The sequence below is a fragment of the Schistocerca piceifrons genome, chromosome 2 (assembly GCF_021461385.2).
Source record: "Schistocerca piceifrons isolate TAMUIC-IGC-003096 chromosome 2, iqSchPice1.1, whole genome shotgun sequence".
NCBI lineage: Eukaryota > Metazoa > Arthropoda > Insecta > Orthoptera > Acrididae > Schistocerca > Schistocerca piceifrons.
The window spans coordinates 970669863-970690417 of record NC_060139.1 but is presented as its reverse complement, the minus strand read 5'-3'; the positions used below and the strand labels follow the sequence as shown (position 1 = coordinate 970690417).

General features: G+C 37.9%; 1 protein-coding gene across 3 annotated transcripts in view; it reads left to right on the top strand.

Moving 5' to 3' along the window:
• Positions 1-20555, top strand: part of LOC124777093 (serine/threonine-protein kinase mig-15) — a 342698-nt gene that overhangs the window by 154647 nt on the left and 167496 nt on the right. For all 3 annotated transcript variants that reach the window (XM_047252374.1, XM_047252373.1, XM_047252372.1), the window contains exons 9-12: positions 10033-10160; positions 12523-12643; positions 18408-18604; positions 19382-19402. In XM_047252374.1, the coding sequence (XP_047108330.1) occupies positions 10033-10160; positions 12523-12643; positions 18408-18604; positions 19382-19402 (467 nt within the window). The remainder of the gene's footprint in view (positions 1-10032; positions 10161-12522; positions 12644-18407; positions 18605-19381; positions 19403-20555) is intronic.

Genomic DNA, 20555 nt, shown 5'->3' with positions numbered 1-20555 from the left:
ATCAAATATTTTATGAAATGATTTGTCTAAAAGAAATCAAATAGACCAAGAAATATTTGAAATGCTTTTGAATGATGCTTGAAATCATGTACAGAAAGAGAGGTCCATCAAATATCTCTCCACTAATTTTTATTTCTTACTTTTAGACAAATCATTCCACAAAACTTCTGACTTTCTTTTCAAACATTTTGCATATGTTCCTTATGCATACTATTTAGATTAATTGAAAAACTTGGCTTTAATAGTGATTGCTGATGAATTACATTCCCAACAATCAAATATCAGTAAAATTTCATGATTGTTCATTTTGTTTTATTACGAATTTAATGTGTTTGATATACTGGGATAGGTGTGTGTACACTTAAAGGTCAAGTTCTTTGACAAGACCTTAAAAATATACAGGTTGATTATTATTAAAGTTAAACTTTCAAACCACTGTAGAAGAAACACCATTGGTCAGAATGACATCAAATTGCAACTTAATATTATTGGATTGGGGGGAAAACGTATGGCAGAAGAAAAACAAGTAGTTACAAAATGTAGCAATAGATGGCACTGTAAGCACAATAATTTAATAGTGGTTGACTACAAATGACAAATGAATCATACAGCAGTGCCTATGGTGTACATTTGACATTAAACAAACTGTTCTACACAGTGTGCATGGGTGCACAGTGTGATAATGTTAGTTGTGTAAGTCCATCCACCATGGCAAGGTCATATCACATCAGATGGGAAAAATCGGTTCTTATTTGCCCTGAGGCCAAAAACTGCATTAAAAGCAACACTCACATCGGTTTTTAATTGCCCCGAGGCCAAAAACTGCATTAAAAGTATCACTCACAAAGATTTTAATTATCCTGAGGCCAAAAACCATTTAAAAATCATCAATCAGATTGGTTTTTAATTGTCCTGAGGCCAAAAACCCCATAAAAAACATCAATCAAAATCAAATTGAATTATTAATTTCTGTGTGACTGGCGCAAAACATGTTCAGTACGCTGTCCACCGTTTTCTGCAACAAGTTGAAGTCAAGGAAAGCATGTTCCACAGCTGATCGAAGTGTTTTCGGGGTCACGTTCAGAATGTGTTGCACAATGCGTGCTTTCAGTGCAGGTAAGTTTGCAGTCAGAACACTAAACACAACATCTTTCAGATAGCCCCACAGCCGAAAGTCACAGGGGTTAAGACAAGGTGATCAGGAAGGCCAGGCTGTAGGGAAATGGCAGCTGATAATTCTGTCATTTTCGAAATGGCATTTCAGCAGCTGTTCGACTGGATTTGCAATGTGCGGAGGTGTGCCATCTTGCATAAAAAGGATCCCATCCACACAACCATGCTGTTGGAGAGCTGGAATGATGTGATGGTGCAAAAGACACCCTTAGCACCTGCCGGTGACTGGACAGGTAACAGGACAGGAAGCACCTGTGTCTTCTAAAAATATATGGGCCTATGATAAATTATGCTGTAAACCTGCACCACACAGTGATCTTTTTAGGATGAAGTGGTACTGGTTGATATGCGTGTGGATTTTCCGTTGCCCATATTCGACAATTCAGTGTATTGACATATCCTGTCAGGTGGCAGTGGACTTCGTCTGTCCACAAAATCTTCCATGGCCAATCATTGTCCACTTCCATGTGAGCAAGAGATTCTAAATCAAAGGTATCTCTTGCTGGGAGGTCAACAGGAAGCAACTCATGCACGTGATTCCTTTTGAATGGATAGCAAAGAAGGATGTTTCGTAGGATTTTACGCCCCATGCTTATAGGCAATTCTCCAAGCACTACATGTTTGCACACCACGACTTGTCTCCTCCTGCATTGCTGTGGCCACTGCTTCCACTGATGTCGAATCAATTCGTTTTCTCCCTCCACCAGGTTGCACACCAAAACAACCCGTCTTTTTCAAATTTCCGAATCATTTTCTCCAGATCCATAGCAGTCATTGGACCAACACCTTTTTTCAAACCCTTCAGTGTCCAGAACTTCTGCAAAGCAACATGTGCACAGTCATCATTCTTGTTATACAGCTGTACAAGGAGAGTGCGATCCTGCATTGAGACAGCCATGGCAAATGTTGCAGACGCGAAAAGAGGAAAAGCCACGTACACGGCATGTTTATACCAACTTCAATGGGTCGTTTTACATATTCTGACACATACAGTGCCATCTGTTGGTCAATTTTCGTACTATTTTTTTTCTTCTGCCATACATTTCCCCCCTACTCCGATAAAATTCCATTGCAATTTGACATCATTCTGGCCAGTGGTGTTATTTCCACAGTGTTTTGAAAGTTTAACTTTAATTATAATCACCCTGTACTTCGAAATGCAGTGTAAACACCATAGATAAAACTTAGTATACAGAATTAGTGACAGGATTCGAGCCAGATCAGTTAAAATGTTAGCAGTAGCCGCGAACCCGCTATGAAACAATTATCCTGATTGCTAGCCTAAGATGCTACCATTACACTAGGGAAATGTGCTCTGTAACAGTACTCATTCATCAGTATTTACGGTCAGTACCGGCTGTTGAGAGTTACTGATCATGTAAGAAATATTTGTGTTTAATTTATTGGTGAGATAGCCGAACATCTCTCTGCTCATCTATATATATTCAAAGAATTTGTTTGGCAGTCTTCGTAGTTGATGATGATATAAGTTATGAAATTCTCCATGAAGATTTCTCACATCATAAATTTCGTGCACAGCACTCCGTTATCGCCTTATTTTTCTAAGTAAAACTAATTTTGTTGCATTGCTCTCGAGCGGTACAATATTCTATGGTTTACAGGCGCCATTTTATAGAAACAGCTGGTAGGCTCTAGTATATGTCTGGTAACAGGAGATCATTGCACAGTGTTGCTGGTTGTTGCTGGAGTGTAGCATATCCGAACATCACTTGTTGTCAGTCGCTTCCGACACTTGCGTTGGATGCAGCCTAAGAAGGTCTGCCATGGCTTAGTGGTTAGTATGACTCTCCCTCTAAGACATTCTGCTGGTGATGCTGTCATGTATGATGAAATGATACTGGAAAAATTTGCAGTTACCACCAGTTAGATCTAGATAAAATGTCGGCCTGCTGCAAAGACTGGCTGTTTGCTATTGTCATAGAGCAAGGAAGTTTTGTATTTTATGAAATGTGAAAGTATGTTGTCCTTAGATTACAAGATTGATGAGTGACACCTGAATCATTCGTGTTGTATAAATTGTGGGAGTAACATTGTGTAGAGTTATGAAGCTGAATTATCACATAGTATCAACTTTGGGTAAATCAAATGATGGGGTACTGGAAAACTGCAGTTTGTCTACAAAAGAAATTGCATACAAAGAACATATATAGCATATACCTGAATGTTGCTCAAGTATATATGGCCCAGATTCAATCAGACCAACAGAGGACATAAGGCATATACAAAGAAAGGTGGCGTGATTGGTCACAGGGCCATTTAACAGGTGAGGGAATCGAATAGAGCCGGCCGGAGTGGCCGAGCGGTTCTAGGTGCTACAGTCTGGAATCGCGCGACCGCTACGGTCACAGGTTCGAATCCTGCTTCGGGCATGGAATGTGTGATGTCCTTAGGTTAGTTAGGTTTAAGTAGTTCTAAGTTCTAGGGGACTGATGACCACAGCAGTTAAGTCCCATAGTGCTCAGAGCCATTTGAACCATTTTTTGAATCGAATAGAAATATTGCAACATCTGGCAGACACTCTAAGAAAGATGCTGTACATCTCATGAGAATGTACTGAGCAGAGCATTATATATTATGCTATGAGACCAAGATTCTGCTGTGTTCAATAATATTTTTATTACAGTAGGTCTATATCCGCATGATTGCTGTCTCTAGGTTATATCAGGTAGTCTTGATATCCATATGATATCGGTGTCTTAGTCAGCGACTCAGTTCTCAATACAGCTGCTAAGTAACGTAATTATGAAAGAAACTTTTGTATTTCGACAACTACAGAAATAATTGCTCCAGCTAAAGTTTAACACATCTATAGCTCCAGTAACATCAAAGGAGCAAACTTATGCAGTAGTTTGTATGGATATCAAGATCACCTGGTACGAACTGAAGATATTAATCATGCCGAAACAGTTGTATTGTAATAAAAATATAATCGAACACAGCAGTGTCTTGGTCTCGTAGCATAATATATAATGTCCTTATATGACATACACGACACAATATGTTCAGATAAGCACAAATTGTACTGAGGGAATCGCAAATATTCTTCGGTCTTCTATATACCTATCCCATGCTGATAAAATTAAGCAAGTAACAGCTTGCACAGAGGCACGAAATTGGTTGTTTGTCCCACTATTCATCAGTGAATGGAATGGCAAATACCTCAATTTATTTTGTGACAGAAAGTACCCCCTCCTACAAACTTCACAGTAATTCATAGTGTGTATATATAGATGTGTGACCAAGGTCATTGCTTCCTTTTCTTTTATGGATACATTGCCAGAAGTACAGTGAAACAAGCAGTTTGGCAGGAATGTGAATCGTGCTTTATCCAGGCACTATACCTACGCATTGCAATTGGATGAGCAAGGAAAATGATTACGAATTGTGATAAAAACTGAAAAGCCTTGACCTTCTGCACTCATTCTATACCTTGCCATACCTCATCATACTTCCAGTAGCCTGCACGAACTGTGTCACACTTCATTGACAATTTTCATTGTTAAAGGTTGGCCCTTTTAACTGATCACACTGACAAAATTATAAGAACGACTACTATTGGCATGGCCATTTAAACCAGCAGTAAATGTAGATTTGTAAGTGAATTCCACAGAAAATATCTACATCCTCCATAGACAAAGCATGAGCACTGTGTGCACATCCGATTGCATAGGAACCACGAAAGCATTTCAACAACAGGTTAAAGTAATATAAAACTGAATGACTCTCTTCAGTTACACAGAATACTCAGTAGTGGCAAAATATTGAATGAGACTAGGGAATCATACCATTTTGAGAACGAAACATTTTCTCTGTAAATGTGTGCACCACAATAAAATTGCTTTGAATTAAAGCTGTGTTTTACACTTGTACTTGAACTGCCATATTTACCCGATTGTAAGATGACCTTGAATGTAAGATGACCCCCCCCCCCCCCCCCACCCTCCCTTTTTTTAGGAGGCCCTTTGAACTAAATTTATTTTTAAACTTTTCTGACTAATCAAAATTACAAACTTCATCTGTCTAAACAGATAACATACAACTATTCTAAACTTATGCCATTTATTGATCATCTACATCTTGATAATAAAAGGAAAAATAAAATAAACAAACTAACTTTCACACATGTTGTCTGCCGACATTCTCTCATTCGCTCTGTAAAACCAGCTGCTGACACATTCCCAATTGTTCATGTTGTACCTCACAGAGAGTGTCGGCAACATTGCTGTATGAAACATGTAAGTATGACACCAGCTCCAATCTAGAATTAAGCATCTCCACAGAAATGCATGCTATTGTTGAGTATTTGTCCAATTTTAAAGTCAATTTGATTCAGAGTGCAAATGGATTCAGGCAAAATGCAGTTTAAACATATTAGATGTTCATAAAAAGCAAAAGTACGCAGTATGCATTCCCATAGTTTGCAACACAACATAATTTTTGCTCGCTCACCACTTCCCTCCCCACATTCATCCTTGTTCGCAGCCAAGCTAGTGTCACTGTGCCCTGTCCAGAGTTCTGTAGTGCTGTGCTTCAACAACAGTGAAATGTGGACGGCAGTATATTCCAGGGAGCTGGTCATATGTAACAACAGCAACTGATACATAAATAAAAGATCGCGGTCACTATTCAATCCAATTTTCGAACGGAAGGTGTAGCTATGTCAGTTCGAACTATCTCCACATTTGCAACCTACTTTGCAGATCATTATAGTTTCTTGTGAACAAATAATCTATTGACTTGGGTTCAGAATAAAGTAATGGTTTTTTTATGGACAAGATTTTCACCTTTGAATTACCTTTACTTAAAAAGCAGCATAAATGTATGCATACAGTATCCATATGTACGAGAACTGTCATCGTACACCTGTTCAAATACAGTGAAAATTTGTAAGTCGATAGAATTTGATGCTATTTCCTCCAGTGTTTCACAAAATTGTCAGTTTTTAAGCAGAGCATGAGATTGTTGTAGTCACTAGTACATAGTTTCTTGCATATCCCTTGCACTAGCACTGCAAGTTCAAATGTGATTTGATTGTCCGAGCAGTGTTGACACTGTATAGAGTGCCTCAACGTATCGGGAAGTCTTGAGCCTATTTGATTGCAAGCATTGTTTGCTAACTTCGGGATTGTTCAAAATAAATGTGTGTGAAACCTCAATAGCCACAGTTTCATGTAAATGTAAGACAACTTATATTAATTTATTGAACAATGTAAAAAGGTTCACCTCAGCAGCAATAGTGTAATTGGCGAGTGCCGTATTTACTCGAATCTAAGCCGCACCTTAAAAATGAGACTCGAAATAAAGGGAAAAAAAATTTCCCGAATCTAAGCTGCACCTGAAATTTGAGACTCAAAATTCAAGGGGAGAGAAAAGTTTTAGGCCACACCTCCAAATCGAAACAAAGTTGGTCCATTGTAATATGAGACACAATTTAGGTCGAATGAAAGACGATACAGGTACAGTAGTTTGGTTCGAGTCATAAGCTTAGCAGTTAAGCTCTACCAGGTAGCCATTGCTATGCGTCAGGCGCTCTGTCCGTATTTATACGGGTACTCTTCCTTTTTCACATGCTTTGTCTGCTTTGAATCGATTGCTTATTTTGCTTTGATCTGATAAGTGCCGTTTTCTTTGTTATAGGTGTTTACGTCACTCAAAGCTGAAAATGCATTACTGTATTGTGTCATGCATTGTTTGTCGCATTCTGATAGTGCATGTTTACGGCCTGTCGTCGCTCACGGCATGGCTTGCTTTTGTGCGCGCTACTGCCGCTTACAATTAAAAAAGAGAGAGAGGAATCGTCTCATTAGCGAAACAATGGCAAGAGACTGCTATTTGTTGTTACATACACTGCTGCTTTTTTAGATAATGATCAACAAGAACCAAATAATAGACTGCGTATGATAGAACATGTTCTGATCGAGAGTTAGGCGAAAATTTTTCTCCATTTGAAAATCTTTGTGGCCGCTCCTTTAGTACATCAAATTCTGCACAGAAATTAGTCATCTTAGATTTAAAAATCTAGTCAGTTGCCGTGCTTCATTTCTGACTATCACTATTAGGCATAAGAATTATACGAATATAAACATGACACGATATGTATATTCTTCCGTGTTTGCTGATGTCTCACTCTAGTTTCGTAGTTTATTAGACAGACAGGATTTAAATGAGATAGCAGCAAACACGAAAGAATGCATGGCAAAATGTTTCTATTCGTATTATTCTTATGGTGAAGAGAATACTGCATGTGATTCACATTTCATCACGTTTCTATTAGCAACCATCTCTTCTCACAGGTAGGAAAAAATTCAGAATGTAGAGTTGGCCATATTGACAAACATTCCTAACAGTCTTGCCAGTCGGATTTTCGTAGTACATTGAAATTCTGCTACATTCGAAGATGAACAATACGGAATTTGTATGTACTTCGTTGGATAATGTATGAAAATGCAGTGGTCGAAACTCGGGGCGGAGAGAGAAAAAAAAAAGCTTGTCTTCCACCTTTTTTTTTGTTTTTGTTTTTTTATTTATTTACTGATGCAGAGGTTTTGGTGCCAGTATTTATCTTTGTGCGTACAAAGCGTGCCTGTGTAGCGCTACATATATTCGATGGCAGAAGTTAGTTGTGGCGGCACCTACCAACATTTTTCAGAGCTTCCGCTTGCTTTGCACTCGATTCTAAGCCGCAGGCGGTTTTTTGGATTACAAAAACCAGAAAAAAAGTGCGGCTTAGATTCGAGTAAATACGGTATAAGATGACCTCATTTTTTTTTTGAATGTCGAATTTGGGAAAAAACCTTGTCTTATAATTTGATAAATTTGGTGTGTCCCCAGCATTTTATGGGCCTCGTGTTGACTTGCTCCAACTCATAGCTTTAACTTGTTACTTATTCTCTCCTCCTCATCTTAACTTTTTAGAGTTGTGCTTACAATTTTCTCTGTCTCATGGAAGACAGCAACTAATAGTTAATAATGAGTTGTCTGCTATAGTTGATCTTAATTCTTATTGGTTGCAGCTGACATAAAAATTGTCTGCTGAAAGTGAGTGCAGATTTTACGTCTTTCTTGTAATGGTGTTACATTATGGCTCCTTTTGGAACTTGAGGAATGACTCTGCTGCCCCCGAGCAGGCGATTCAGAAATTATCTTATTCTCTGTGGTCAGAATGAGGTACTCTGTCGGTGCTGCCCTGTGCCTAGCGTATCTTCAGTCTGCTATAATTTTCACAATTGATAATGTACTGTAATTCAGTGTTTTTATTCCAGGAGATCACTTTCACAGCAGCACAAGAAGTCTCACTTTTCTCTCTCCAAAATTATGTGCAAATGAAGTTTTAAACATTGTCATAGTTATCACACTTAACCTCCTAAAATACACAAAACACCTTGAAATACCACTATTACATAAGATACATGCTTCATCTGTGAGGCCTTGCTGTAAAGTAACAGTCAGCATACACAGGGCCCAGCAGTCTTCAGCACCAGACCACTCATAGCGCACATTTCAGCACTGTTTAAACTTCCATGTTCTGCCTGTTACTGATAGTAACGGGGATTTTGTCCACCATGTAACATATATCTAAACCTGTTCTTTACACCCTACTTTAACAGTTGTTTTGTATGTCAATACGAAAGGTATTAATTTAGTTCTTCTTACTTTTAATTCTTGACTGTAATGTCATGTGGCTCTTTTTTGGACTTCTGGTCTGTCTGTATTGGTGTTGCTATTTAAAAGTTGTTACACCACGTATCTGACCTCTACCAAATAAATATACATCAAACAAATTGTATCAAGACTTTCTGTCAGTGATCAGGGTCAGTCATAGAATGAATTTCTAAAAGAACATTTCTTTTTTTTCTCACAGCTTAATTGACAGTTGTTCATGTACATACAATCTTAGGAATTCTGTGCATCTTCAAGGCAGGTGAGTGATCCCTGGGACTTCTCTGTTTGCATACGAGCAGGCATTTCTTCTTGTGAAGTTACTGCAGTCGCTGTTCCATGTTGACACGTGCCATTCCTCGACGTGGGATGTCCCCTGAAAATATTTTTACCTTTACATTTAATACATTATTTCCCAACCTTTTAGATGTATCATCCATAAATAAGAAGGTGTAGGGATAGAAATCAGCCCTTTGGAACGGTATGTATCACCATAGTAGGTGCTGCACTAGCCCATAGTTTTTGGTTTTCCGGTTTCATGTTAACAGTGGATGCTAAAAAACATATGAAATCTAATACGAATTAATAACAAACATATTGATTTCTAACAGAATCAAACAATAGAAAATCCAGGATGGACTGTAACAATATTATGAAAAGGATAGTGGTTACTCTCCATGTAGCGGAGGTGCTGAGGCATGACAAAAAGACTGTCGGAAAATGACCTTTCAGCCAATGAGACCTTTGTCAAAAATAGACAACATACACACATACACTCACACAGATGCAACACATACACACCTGACTGCAGTTTCTGGCAGCTGAGGCCACACTGTGGGCAGCAGCACATGCTGCTGATACCTAAAACATAAATCAACCAAATTACACCAATGTTCAGGATCAGTCATATAATGAAGCTCAAAAAGAACATTTCATTTTGTTTCTCAGTTTTTCTCAGTCATACCTTCTGTATTAGTCTTCTAGCCTGCTTAATAGCCACCTCATGACATCAAAGAGACAAAGGTGCCAGAACTGAGCGTCGGTAACAGTAATCAGAAAGATCGATACCTTTTATACTGATGCTTCAAAGATGGCACATCAGTTGTTGCATTATTTCAGTGTAGTTAATGCAAGTGTTTATCATGTTAAATATGACCAGTTTTGCTCTTCCTGTTGCAGAACGTGAGGACTACCATTATAGCGGTTCTGAAAATGAAGAAGAAGAACCAGCAACAGCAGGTGAACCATCCTCCATTGTTCAGGCTCCAGGAGGCGATACACTTCGTAGGAACTTTGCACAAATTCAGGTCATTACTTAAACAATATGTTAATCAAATTTTATGGTATGAGAGATCTTGCTTGTGCTTAGTTTTCATTCTGTCAAACTAAAAGGATGCAGAGTGTTGCATTAGGAAACTGAGAGAGTGTATGCAATAAAACAGCTTCTTCAGAATTTGACAGGGTTCAGTTCTGCATTTGCCCTTGCTCTTGTTATATTTAAGAAGTAGACATAGTTCTGTTTGCTGATGATGCAAGTATTACAACCAGTCCTAATGGAGAACCTCAGTGCTTGAAACTACATATATTATTTCATTTATTTCAATGAAAATTAGTAATTTATTTTCTCTAAATGGTCTTTCATTGAATGTGAATAAAACACAAACCTGCAATTCTGTACTGCACAAGAACTGATCACAGTATTTGAAATAATGCACAATAGCAAACCAGTAAATGAAAATTCTTAGTTGTTTAAGATGATAAGAATCTGAATTAAGAAACTGGAAGTCCGGGATGGAATAACAATATTGTGAAAATGGTATATATACAGGGGCAATTGAGTCTGACAGGCACTGCAAAAAGACTGCTATACATTTTAAGTTTTTGGCCTAATGGTCTTGGTCTTTTGAAGAAGAAAACACGCACACGCACACGCACACACACACACACACACACACACACACACACACACACACACACACACACACACTCACTCTTACATACTGCCTGCATCGGACAGAGATGGTGATCATGTGCGTGAGGGTTGTGCTTTTGTGTGTGTGATTTCTGCTTTCAGAAGACAGCGTTTTGGCCAAAAACTTAATTGTATTGTAGTCTCTGTGTTGTTCCTATCAGTGACTCAATGTCTCCTCTACATGGTGAGTAGCAATCTATCCTTTTCATAATATTGTTATAAGAATCTGAATTGGGAAACATTTGTTGCAGATGATCTTAAAGTGACATGCAACTTTTGCATTACATGTGATAGCTGACTTAGGAGATGGAAATGGCAAAAAGTCACTTACTTTTCCTATTGTCATTCACTAATGTCTTAGGGCTTCATATTCTGTGTCAACTCTTCATTGACAGAGAAAGTATATTTTGCACAGAACTGTCTAATAAGGGCAATATGTGGTGTCCTCTCCAAAACTTTTTGTAAAAAGCTCTTTTGACAATTGGGAGTACTGACAGCAGTTGCACAGTATACTGACTCCCCATATGAAGTTTATTCTCAACAGTAAATCACAGTTCGGAAACAGTACATTCATAAATATAATACTAGAAGGAGAAATTACTGTCAGTATCCATCATTCAAAAAGTATTTGTCCAATAACCCAGTAATGCAAAGAGTTTTGTAGATAATAAAAGCAACTTCAGAGAAAAATTGAAATCATATCTGCATGACAGCCCCTTCCTGCTCCATGGGAGAATTTCTGAACATGTAATAACATGTGTGTGTGTGTGTGTGTGTGTGTGTGTGTGTGTGTGTGTGTGTGTGTGTGTGTGTGTGTGTGTGTGAGAGAGAGAGAGAGAGAGAGAGAGAGAGAGAGAGAGAGAGAGAGAGAGAGAGATGTATCTGTAATTTTTAATAATTAAAAATTTTGTAACTTTTTCTTTGTTAGAATTGTATAAGCGGTGTGCAAATGAGAAGGTACAAAGCATCGTAAGAACCAACTGGTTGAAATTTGCACATGTCCCTTTGTGATTACATAGTAATAAATGTAGGTATGTGAATCTAATGTCATCACCTTCCCCCTAAAAAATTCATAGGCCTTCAGTGGGCAAGATGCTGCTCTCTGTCTTTTGCGAGGTCCGAAGTCTGATACTCACCAAATTCCTCGAACACAGAAAAACCAGTAACAGTGACATATTGTGAGACACTCAGTAGTCTGTGCAAGTCCATCAAGAGCAAATGGCCTGGGCTGATCATGGAGGGGGTGATTCTGTCCAGTGACAACATTCATCCACACGACTTTGAGGTCACACAAAATGTAGTGGCCAAGTTAAATTGGGAGGAACTTTAAGCATCCACCATACAGCCAAGACATGTCATCCTGCAACTTTCATGTGTTTGGTCTGCTAAAAAAACATCTCAAAGTGAAGCGCTTCAGCTCAGGCAACAAACTGAAGGACAGTGTGAAGAATTGGGTCCTGTCATAGCTTCAGGAATTCTGGGAACGTGGAATCCTTCAGCTTGTTAAACAGTGGGGTAGTTAAGCTCAGGCCTCTATTGATTACTTCTGAATAAAAACGTCTCTTATACACTCAGTGTTTTGTGCCTTTTCTTTTGAATACCTCTCGTACTATGTATTACACAAATAATTATGATGACTTTTTGTGTTTGTGATTTATTGTTAAGGCCAGATTTTGTTTTTGTTTGTTTACGTTTAGGAGGGTAGGACATTAACTCAGAATGAATCCAAGGAATCAAAGCACAGTAGAAAAAATGAGAGGGAGGAAATTCCAGAACCTGGTCCTCCTGCAAGACCACCAATTCCCCAGAGATTAATTGGTAATATTATTACTTCCATAATATGTTTTAGTCTGTAAATTAATACTTTCATCTGTTAGTAACTCTTTGTCAGTGTGGGTTACGGTCATGCTTCTAATATCACTATAAATTCCAGAAAAAAAGAGAGATAGTATCACTCTTTTACAGGGAATAGTGACAATTTTGTTTGGGCAAAGAGTATAAATCTATTTTCAAAACATTAACCAGGAAGTTTTTTCCTCCCATTAGGGTTTAACTTGCACAAATGTAAAGAACTTTCAGGTAGAAAGATTAAGTGCAACCAGTTAAATTGTTGAAATTTGACGTATATCCTTCTATTCAAAGAAGAGTTGTGTGTTTTGATGACTTTTATTATGTGTTTAACCCTTTCACTGCTCCAGATGTAAATATACACTAATCGTTTCTGTGCTCCAGATGTATATATACTATTTGCTGTAAAAAATAGTTGCAGCGGTTCCCTGCTACAGTCATATAGTTACGTATAACGCCGACAATCGGGCCGGCGAGTCAGAGGTAATTGTTGCGCAAGTATGCAGTTTAATTGCTGGAATACTAGGAAATACCTGAACGACTATTGAATGATGAATTCTCTTTTTGCTGAGTTCATTTGTATTGTTATATTACCTAGTTTGTGTGTGGCCGTTTCTGCGTTACCGAATAAAGTGACGCGACGTTACCGTCCGTTTACAGACGATGAGCTGCTGAGTATTCTAAACCAAAGTGACGACGGGGACATCATCATGCCCAATCCAGCTGATTATGGGTGGACAGATAATGACGACGACGAGCTGGCAGATAAATCTGTCACCACAAATATAAAAAATATTTGTGAACCAATAAATGTTGAACCAGTAAATGCAGATCCAGATTTTGATGTTATCGTCGATTCTTTCTCCAATTCCGAAGAAGAGCCTGAGCGTACGCCTGAAAAGTCTCCTAAGAGACACAAAACAGTTGATTTTAGATGGAAAGATTCTGATTTGGACCCTAAAGTGTATAATTTCAATAACAGTGGTTCCGGTTACAAAATCAATAATTTAGATGCTTTTTGTACTTTATACGACTGCTTCCAAGTTCTTTTTAGTCAAGAAATTGTGAGCTACATAGCTGAGCAATGTAATTTATATTATGAACACCTTTGCAATGATGCCAGTGAAAAATCAAGACTGCAACATTGGAAAAACACAAACAGTGATGAAGTTTACTGTTTCCTTGCTGTAAATTTTCTGATGGGTCAAGTGAGAAAAAATGAAATAAACAGTTATTGGACCAATGATCAGTTACTGTCTACTCCAGTGTTTGCGCAGATCATGCCAAGAGATAGATATCTTCTGTTACTTAGAATGTTACATTTTGCTGATAACAGAAAGGACCCTGGAGATGACAAAATCTGGAAATTACGTCGAATTGTGGATCACTTAAGAAAAGTATTTCCAGGTGCTTTCTATCCTTTTAAAAATTTGTGCATTGACGAAAGTTTAGTTCTCTTCAAAGGTTGTGTCTTCTTCAAGCAGCACATTCCTTCTAAATGCCACAGATTTGGTGTAAAATTTTTTGTGTTATGTGATTGTGAAACTGGTTATATTCTTGACTTTATTATTTATGTGGGTGCAGCAACGGATGTAAAAAAAAGAAACTGACTTTGGTGTAAATGTTGGAATACCTGGAAGCATTGTTCTCACGTTACTTGAAGGTTACCTTGGTAAAGGACACACATTATATGTTGACAATCGGTACACTAGCCTAACGTTATTTTCTTATTTGCATGACAGAGTGACTAATGCCTGTGGAACTGTGAGAACAAATTGCAAAGGCATGCCTGCTTTATCAAAAAAACTTAGGAAAGGTGAGATCAAGTTTGTCAACAGATAAACTTCTTGCTCTGAAGTGGCAGGACAAGCGGGAAGTGAGGATGCTTTCAACTCTTCATACAAGCGAAATTACAGTGACTGACAAAATTGACAGAACCATGAATGAACAAAAAACAAAACCAGCTTGCATCGTAAGCTACACTGAAAATATGGGGGCCGTCGACAGGAGCGACACGATGCTTAGTAGAATGTGTGCGAAAAACTGTAAAATGGTATAAAAAAGTATTATATAAAAGTCAAACGGGACGAAATATTTCAGTATCTGATTTTCAACAGAAACTTATCAAGGAGATCCTAGAGATTCACCACCAACCGCAAACAGAGGGACGTCGTGGAAGGAGATCGGCTGATGGTGACAATCCCTTATGCCTAACCGAGCGCCACTTTATCTCGCTAATCCCAGGAACTTCAAAGAAGGAGGCTGCCCAGAGAAGGTGTATTGTATGTGCAAAACAGGATAAACGAAGTAAAATGTAGTGTGCCTTTATGTTTGAATTTTTGTTTCGAGGGATATCACACTTTGAAGTATTACTAATGTAATATGTTTTGTATTTTTTTTTTCTCCTAATAAAGTACCTTTTTTGAACAAAATTAGACTTTCTGAACAAAGATTTTTTTTTTTTTAAAAAAGGAAACGATTTACACCGACAATACTGGATTTTGCGTCTCATTTTTATCTCAATAATAACAGTAGACTGCTGCAGTTGTATATATACGCACCAGGTGAAATTAATGCGCACAGGGCGGGAGCCGCTGAGAGTGAATGCGCAGTGAAAGGGTTAATATCTTGTGAATTTCTGCGACGATCTTTGTTTGAAAATTAATAATTATCTTCCAAATGAAATCCCCACTCACACATAAAAGCTTATATAAAATATATTTAAATTAGAATAAAATGGTGTGTGGAGAGTAATGTTCGTGAAAATTGTAACACCTAGAAAGAGTGTCTTAAATGAGCTAAAACTCATAATATGTAGAACAATATACCAGTAACCAACCACTGCACAGTGTTGACATAATACAGGATAAGCAGTGCCCTTTTATGTGGGCAGACAGGTTCAGTGAGAAACTGTGAAATGACACAAACATGTGAAATTAACTGCCAGGAGACCTGCATGCACATAGCAATTGGTCTTCAGAAAATTGTCATACTTCGACATTTTGTCTTATGGTTTGGAAGAGGTCATATACAGTGAACAGTATTCAGCATGTCCAAAGTACGAGAAGCATGTATCAACATCTGGCTGCTTACTCATTAGATATATTATAATAGCCACCATCTGACAGCCTCCATTGTTGAACAGCACTGCAGATAAATACAGAGCGACAGTGTGGATACTGTTAGATACAACATAAGATGTCAACTCATGCTTTTTGTGGACAGTCTTATTAGCAACTGCTACAGCAAGGAGGTTTTAGAGGCCAGTGTACTGCCACTCTTTTTATAGACAGCCTCAAACATGCTGTTTCAGTGTGACAGTGCCAGGCAAAATGTGATGAATAAGTAAACCTTCTATACTACTTGGCTGGCTTGCATGTGTGCGTAACATAGTGCACATTTAGCACACCTGGGATACAAATGCTCAGAAACTTCATTGTGATCCTCCTGCACCTGCTAATAATGTGTTACTGATTTACATATGAATTGCACTGAGGGATATTCTCAAGTCACTTGTCCAGGCTCTTTGTGATTACTTGAGACATTAAGATGTTCTGATTACTGCATGTTGAGTAGCAGGGTTGCCACAGTTTCTGGAAATCAGGAAATTTCAAACACATTAGGGTAATTTGGAAAAAAAACTGGAAAATTTTTGTTTTTGTCTCAGTAGATCAAATTGTTTGTTTACTGAGGTGTCAGGTATCATCATTGGCTAGGTGCAGCTGAGTACATGCACCACTTCCCTACTCCCTCATTACTACTGCTTCTCCCCTTCCTACCGCACCCCTAGCTTGCAGTCAGTGCTGCCACGACTTCTTGCCACTATCCTGGCAGCTGCCAACAAGAGGCAGGGAGACATGAGAAGTGGCTTGTTTGGACCTGATTCTCAGAGACTGTAGACATAGCGGCCGGAGATGGCTGTCATGTGTGCATGAGTCGTGTCTGAGTGATTGTGTGCTTTTCTACATGCCTGTCTGTGGCTCAGCAATCATCTTTATGGTGAGTTGCTACCTATCCTCATTATCATTGATTCTCAGAGTATTTGAACAAGTTATCTCTTGCATGGATTGATCACTGTGGTCTTGTTTCAACAACATGTTGTCTTTGACTCATGAATAGCTGGCTACACAATTGAATTTCCACAACAGGCCAAAACCGCAGGTCATTTCTGCGGGTATCTGTAATGGATTGTGCCTGCTGATCTGAAGATGTTCGGTTCCCACTAATGTGCAGACCCTGCCCATCGGATCTAGTCTCACCGATCTCCCTGCAGGCCAGGTCTGTTTGTGTGTGGTGTAAAGCAGCAGATTTTCGTGGTTTATCTGTGGACCCAGGACTGTGGTGCTCATCAGTATGCCAGAGCCATGGGTGATGGATTTTAGGAATTGTGACTGTCTCATCCCAAGTATGTTGTATAGTTGGCATCTTGTAGACACTTTATTTGTTCTATTACATTTTGGCACTTCAAAAGTAGTTTATATGTTGGGAAGCATGGACGATAAGAAGTAGAAATTGTGTCAGTCACTGACAGTTTGTACCTATGTACTCACAGATTTCTCAAAAGAAAAATCACAAATTACCTGTAAAGTAATAGGCATAACATAGTGAGTAATAACCGACAATAATGAACATAGTAGAACAACATTTTATTGCAGTCACCTACTGTGTTGGTTTACACAATTCTTCCCCACCTTATACCGTTCTTTCAAGAGACCTACTTGTTTCTTAGGTTATTTCTGAAGTCAGTGAATGTATTTTAAATCTGTCTTGTAACTCCAAGGAAATCCATATTTTTGTCACCAAATGTGTTTCGTTTTATTGAAATAAAATAACATCAGTAGTCTAAATGAAAAACATATACCATTTGGCTTGCTTTCTCCATGTTAAAAAGAGTTCATTACAAAAGATGTTGATGTTAGTACATAATGTTTTTGCTCATATCAGGAAACGTCATCTGCTTGCAAGTTTTTGTTGGATATTTCGTTGTTTGCACTATTGTTTCTGGTACTGTAGCTGCATAGACAGATTGTAAATTTAATCTTAATTTATCCTTGAGATGTCAAAATTTGTCAGGGAAAAGTGCTAAAATTTGTCTGAAAATCAGGGAAATATCAGGGAATTTCACTCGAGGTAACTTGTGTCAACCCTGTGTAGTGGACCATCAAAATTCCATACTGTTTCTACAATTCTGTACCGTATTCTCCCATACTGCCTTTGTTAAGGTGTAGGTGTTGTGTCAATTGCAGTGTCATTGTATCCACCTGTAGCCAGACACCAAAATCTACTTTTGTCTGACAACATGTAATGCAGTACAGAGTTAAAAGAATGTCCTTGACATGCTAAAGCACTCCTTGGCTGATTGCTGTGGTGCTTTGCTGGTTGCATGTGCTGCATTCATTACCTACCAAATTCTCCTATTTCCAGGTCATCTACAGTTCTGTAATCCTAAATATTTGTGTTTGGTTGCATACCTACTACACATGCAAACAAAGTTGACACTCAGCGCGGTGGCTGATGGGAGTGACGGTAAAGGCATTTCCCATTTATAGTCGCTCCCATCAACCATTGCACCGAGTATCAAGTTTGTTTGCACGAACAGTAATCTATTATATAAAACTCATCCCAATCATATGATCCTTAGTGTGACAATTTTCACAGACAGCAATGTATAACAGGTATTTACAGTGTGTATCCATCTGGCTGGTTACAGCACTGCTATATTTTCATTTTTAAGTCGTTCCTGATCCTCATCCTCCTTCGCGGCCCTTACCACCACCACCTAGGGAGGATCGGCAACAGAAACCAGCTACACCACCAACAGGGGGTAATAGTCATCAGCAGTCAGCGACACAGTCACAACAACAGCAGCAGCAGCAACAGCCGCAACAACCACAGCCACAGCAGCGCAATTCTCACATCTTCAAGCCAATGGTGAGTTGTTATCCTGCATTTCTGTCAGGGAATTCTGTAGTTTCTTTGTTTGTATGTGATTATACAGACATTTCATTGCAGTTTCTTGTAGAATTGCAGTGCACATAAATTTTTATATTATTAATTCAGAAGATCTCATTTACACCCCTCAAGTTTCCCTGGAAAAATCATGCATTGTGTTTCACTCAGGAAAATGCCAATGTTTTGATGTTCTTATAAACATTTTCTAGTATTTTGTAAATTTCCTTTCTCTCTCTTTCTTTTAGGGACATATATTAAATATCTCCTAGTTTGGTTTGCTATATATTTTGCTGTAATACTTACTCATTCAAAACACTGAGTAAATAGACAAATTGTAACTGCTGGAGAAATGGATATACAAAATGTGATACAGGGTTTCACTGAGATGTCAGGCAGGTTTTTGAAGTGTGGAGGATTTTGTAGGATTCTGTAGCTTGTAATCGTGGTAATATAGATAAGAATATGGCAATTGAATAATGATTAGCAATTTAAAGTATAATCCAGTTCCGTGTACAGTATTCACATTTGGTCATTAGTTTTTTCACATGTCAGTGGCTCATTTAGAGTGTAGGTTTTTCCCTTAGACTTTAATCTGGTAAGTTTTTTTCCTTGCATAGTGTTGCAGTCATTTTTTGTTGCATGAATATTATGTCTCATTTAAAGCAAAAATTTAGACTCTTTATTTGCTTACATCCTTTTTGTTTATATTGCTGTGCTCCTAATGGCATGTTTTCTTTTCTTTTCATTTTATTTAAGCTCCCGCCGCGAAGACCAGAGGTAGGCCACAAGTAAGATGAACAAGTTTATGTAGTCACTGAAGGTAGCATATACACCATATGAAGTCATTTGTTTAAATGCAGTGGCACTGGCAGAAAATGTCATTGGAGGAGGAATGCAGTGCTCCAAAATTACAAATTAAAAAAAAAATCATGCACATTATCATCAATAATGGATAGTAATACAGATAGTAGAAACATACCAGAATCCTGTTTCTTATTTTCAGTACTGTTAAATGAAGCAACTTTGTGCTCTTTTTTTTTTAATATTTAGAAGCAATTGCACAATAAATGTTGACTACACTCTAAGGCATACAAGGAAAGAAGTAATTAGCAATATTGATGTCAGAAGTTTTTGGTCTAGTTTACGTTCTTGTCCCATTTCATTATAGAGCATGTGGAGAAAATAAAAAGCATGAGATAGCAAATACTTCACTCCTTTAGTGTTTAGTTAAACCTTGTTTCATAGCATATATGGTTTACTTAACGCTGCAGAATTAGTTGACACACACGTTCAGCATTGTTCTGGGTAAATCATTAGTACACCATAAAAAGTAGTTGTTTATTGGAGCACTGTATATCCTAGAAGCAGCCAATCACATGAATTCAAAAAGAAAGGAGACAAAAAGTGACCAATTGATGGAAGGTAAGAATAATGACTCCTTAATTATTAATGTTCAGTTTAATGATGGCCAAGCCTTTCATTTTGGCAGCCACCTGCACTCATACTTGTAACAGATGCATTTTTATCTTTGTTTTGTTTCCATATTCTATCTTTGAAAGAAATATCTTCTAAATCTGTTTATAAATAAATATTGCCAGTTCAGTTTTTCAGTTCTGCACAAAGCTACATGTGACTCACTAATTGCTCTTGATTACACAAAGAGAAACATATTTTTTTTTGTGTTTCTAAAATAAGTTCTATCACTTTCAGAATTTAAAAAAATCGGATTTTCATTTGAACTCCATTTATAAATATTACTTTTTGACTGCTTGAGTTTCATGATGATGTGAATATTTTGGATCCCCTAAAGCAACTAGGTTCATCAACTTTTAGAAATTAGCAAGCTAAAATACTTTGCATACTTTCACTCTCTGATGCCATAAGGAATAATATTTTGCAGTAACTCAACACTTAGGCAAAAAGTATTCAC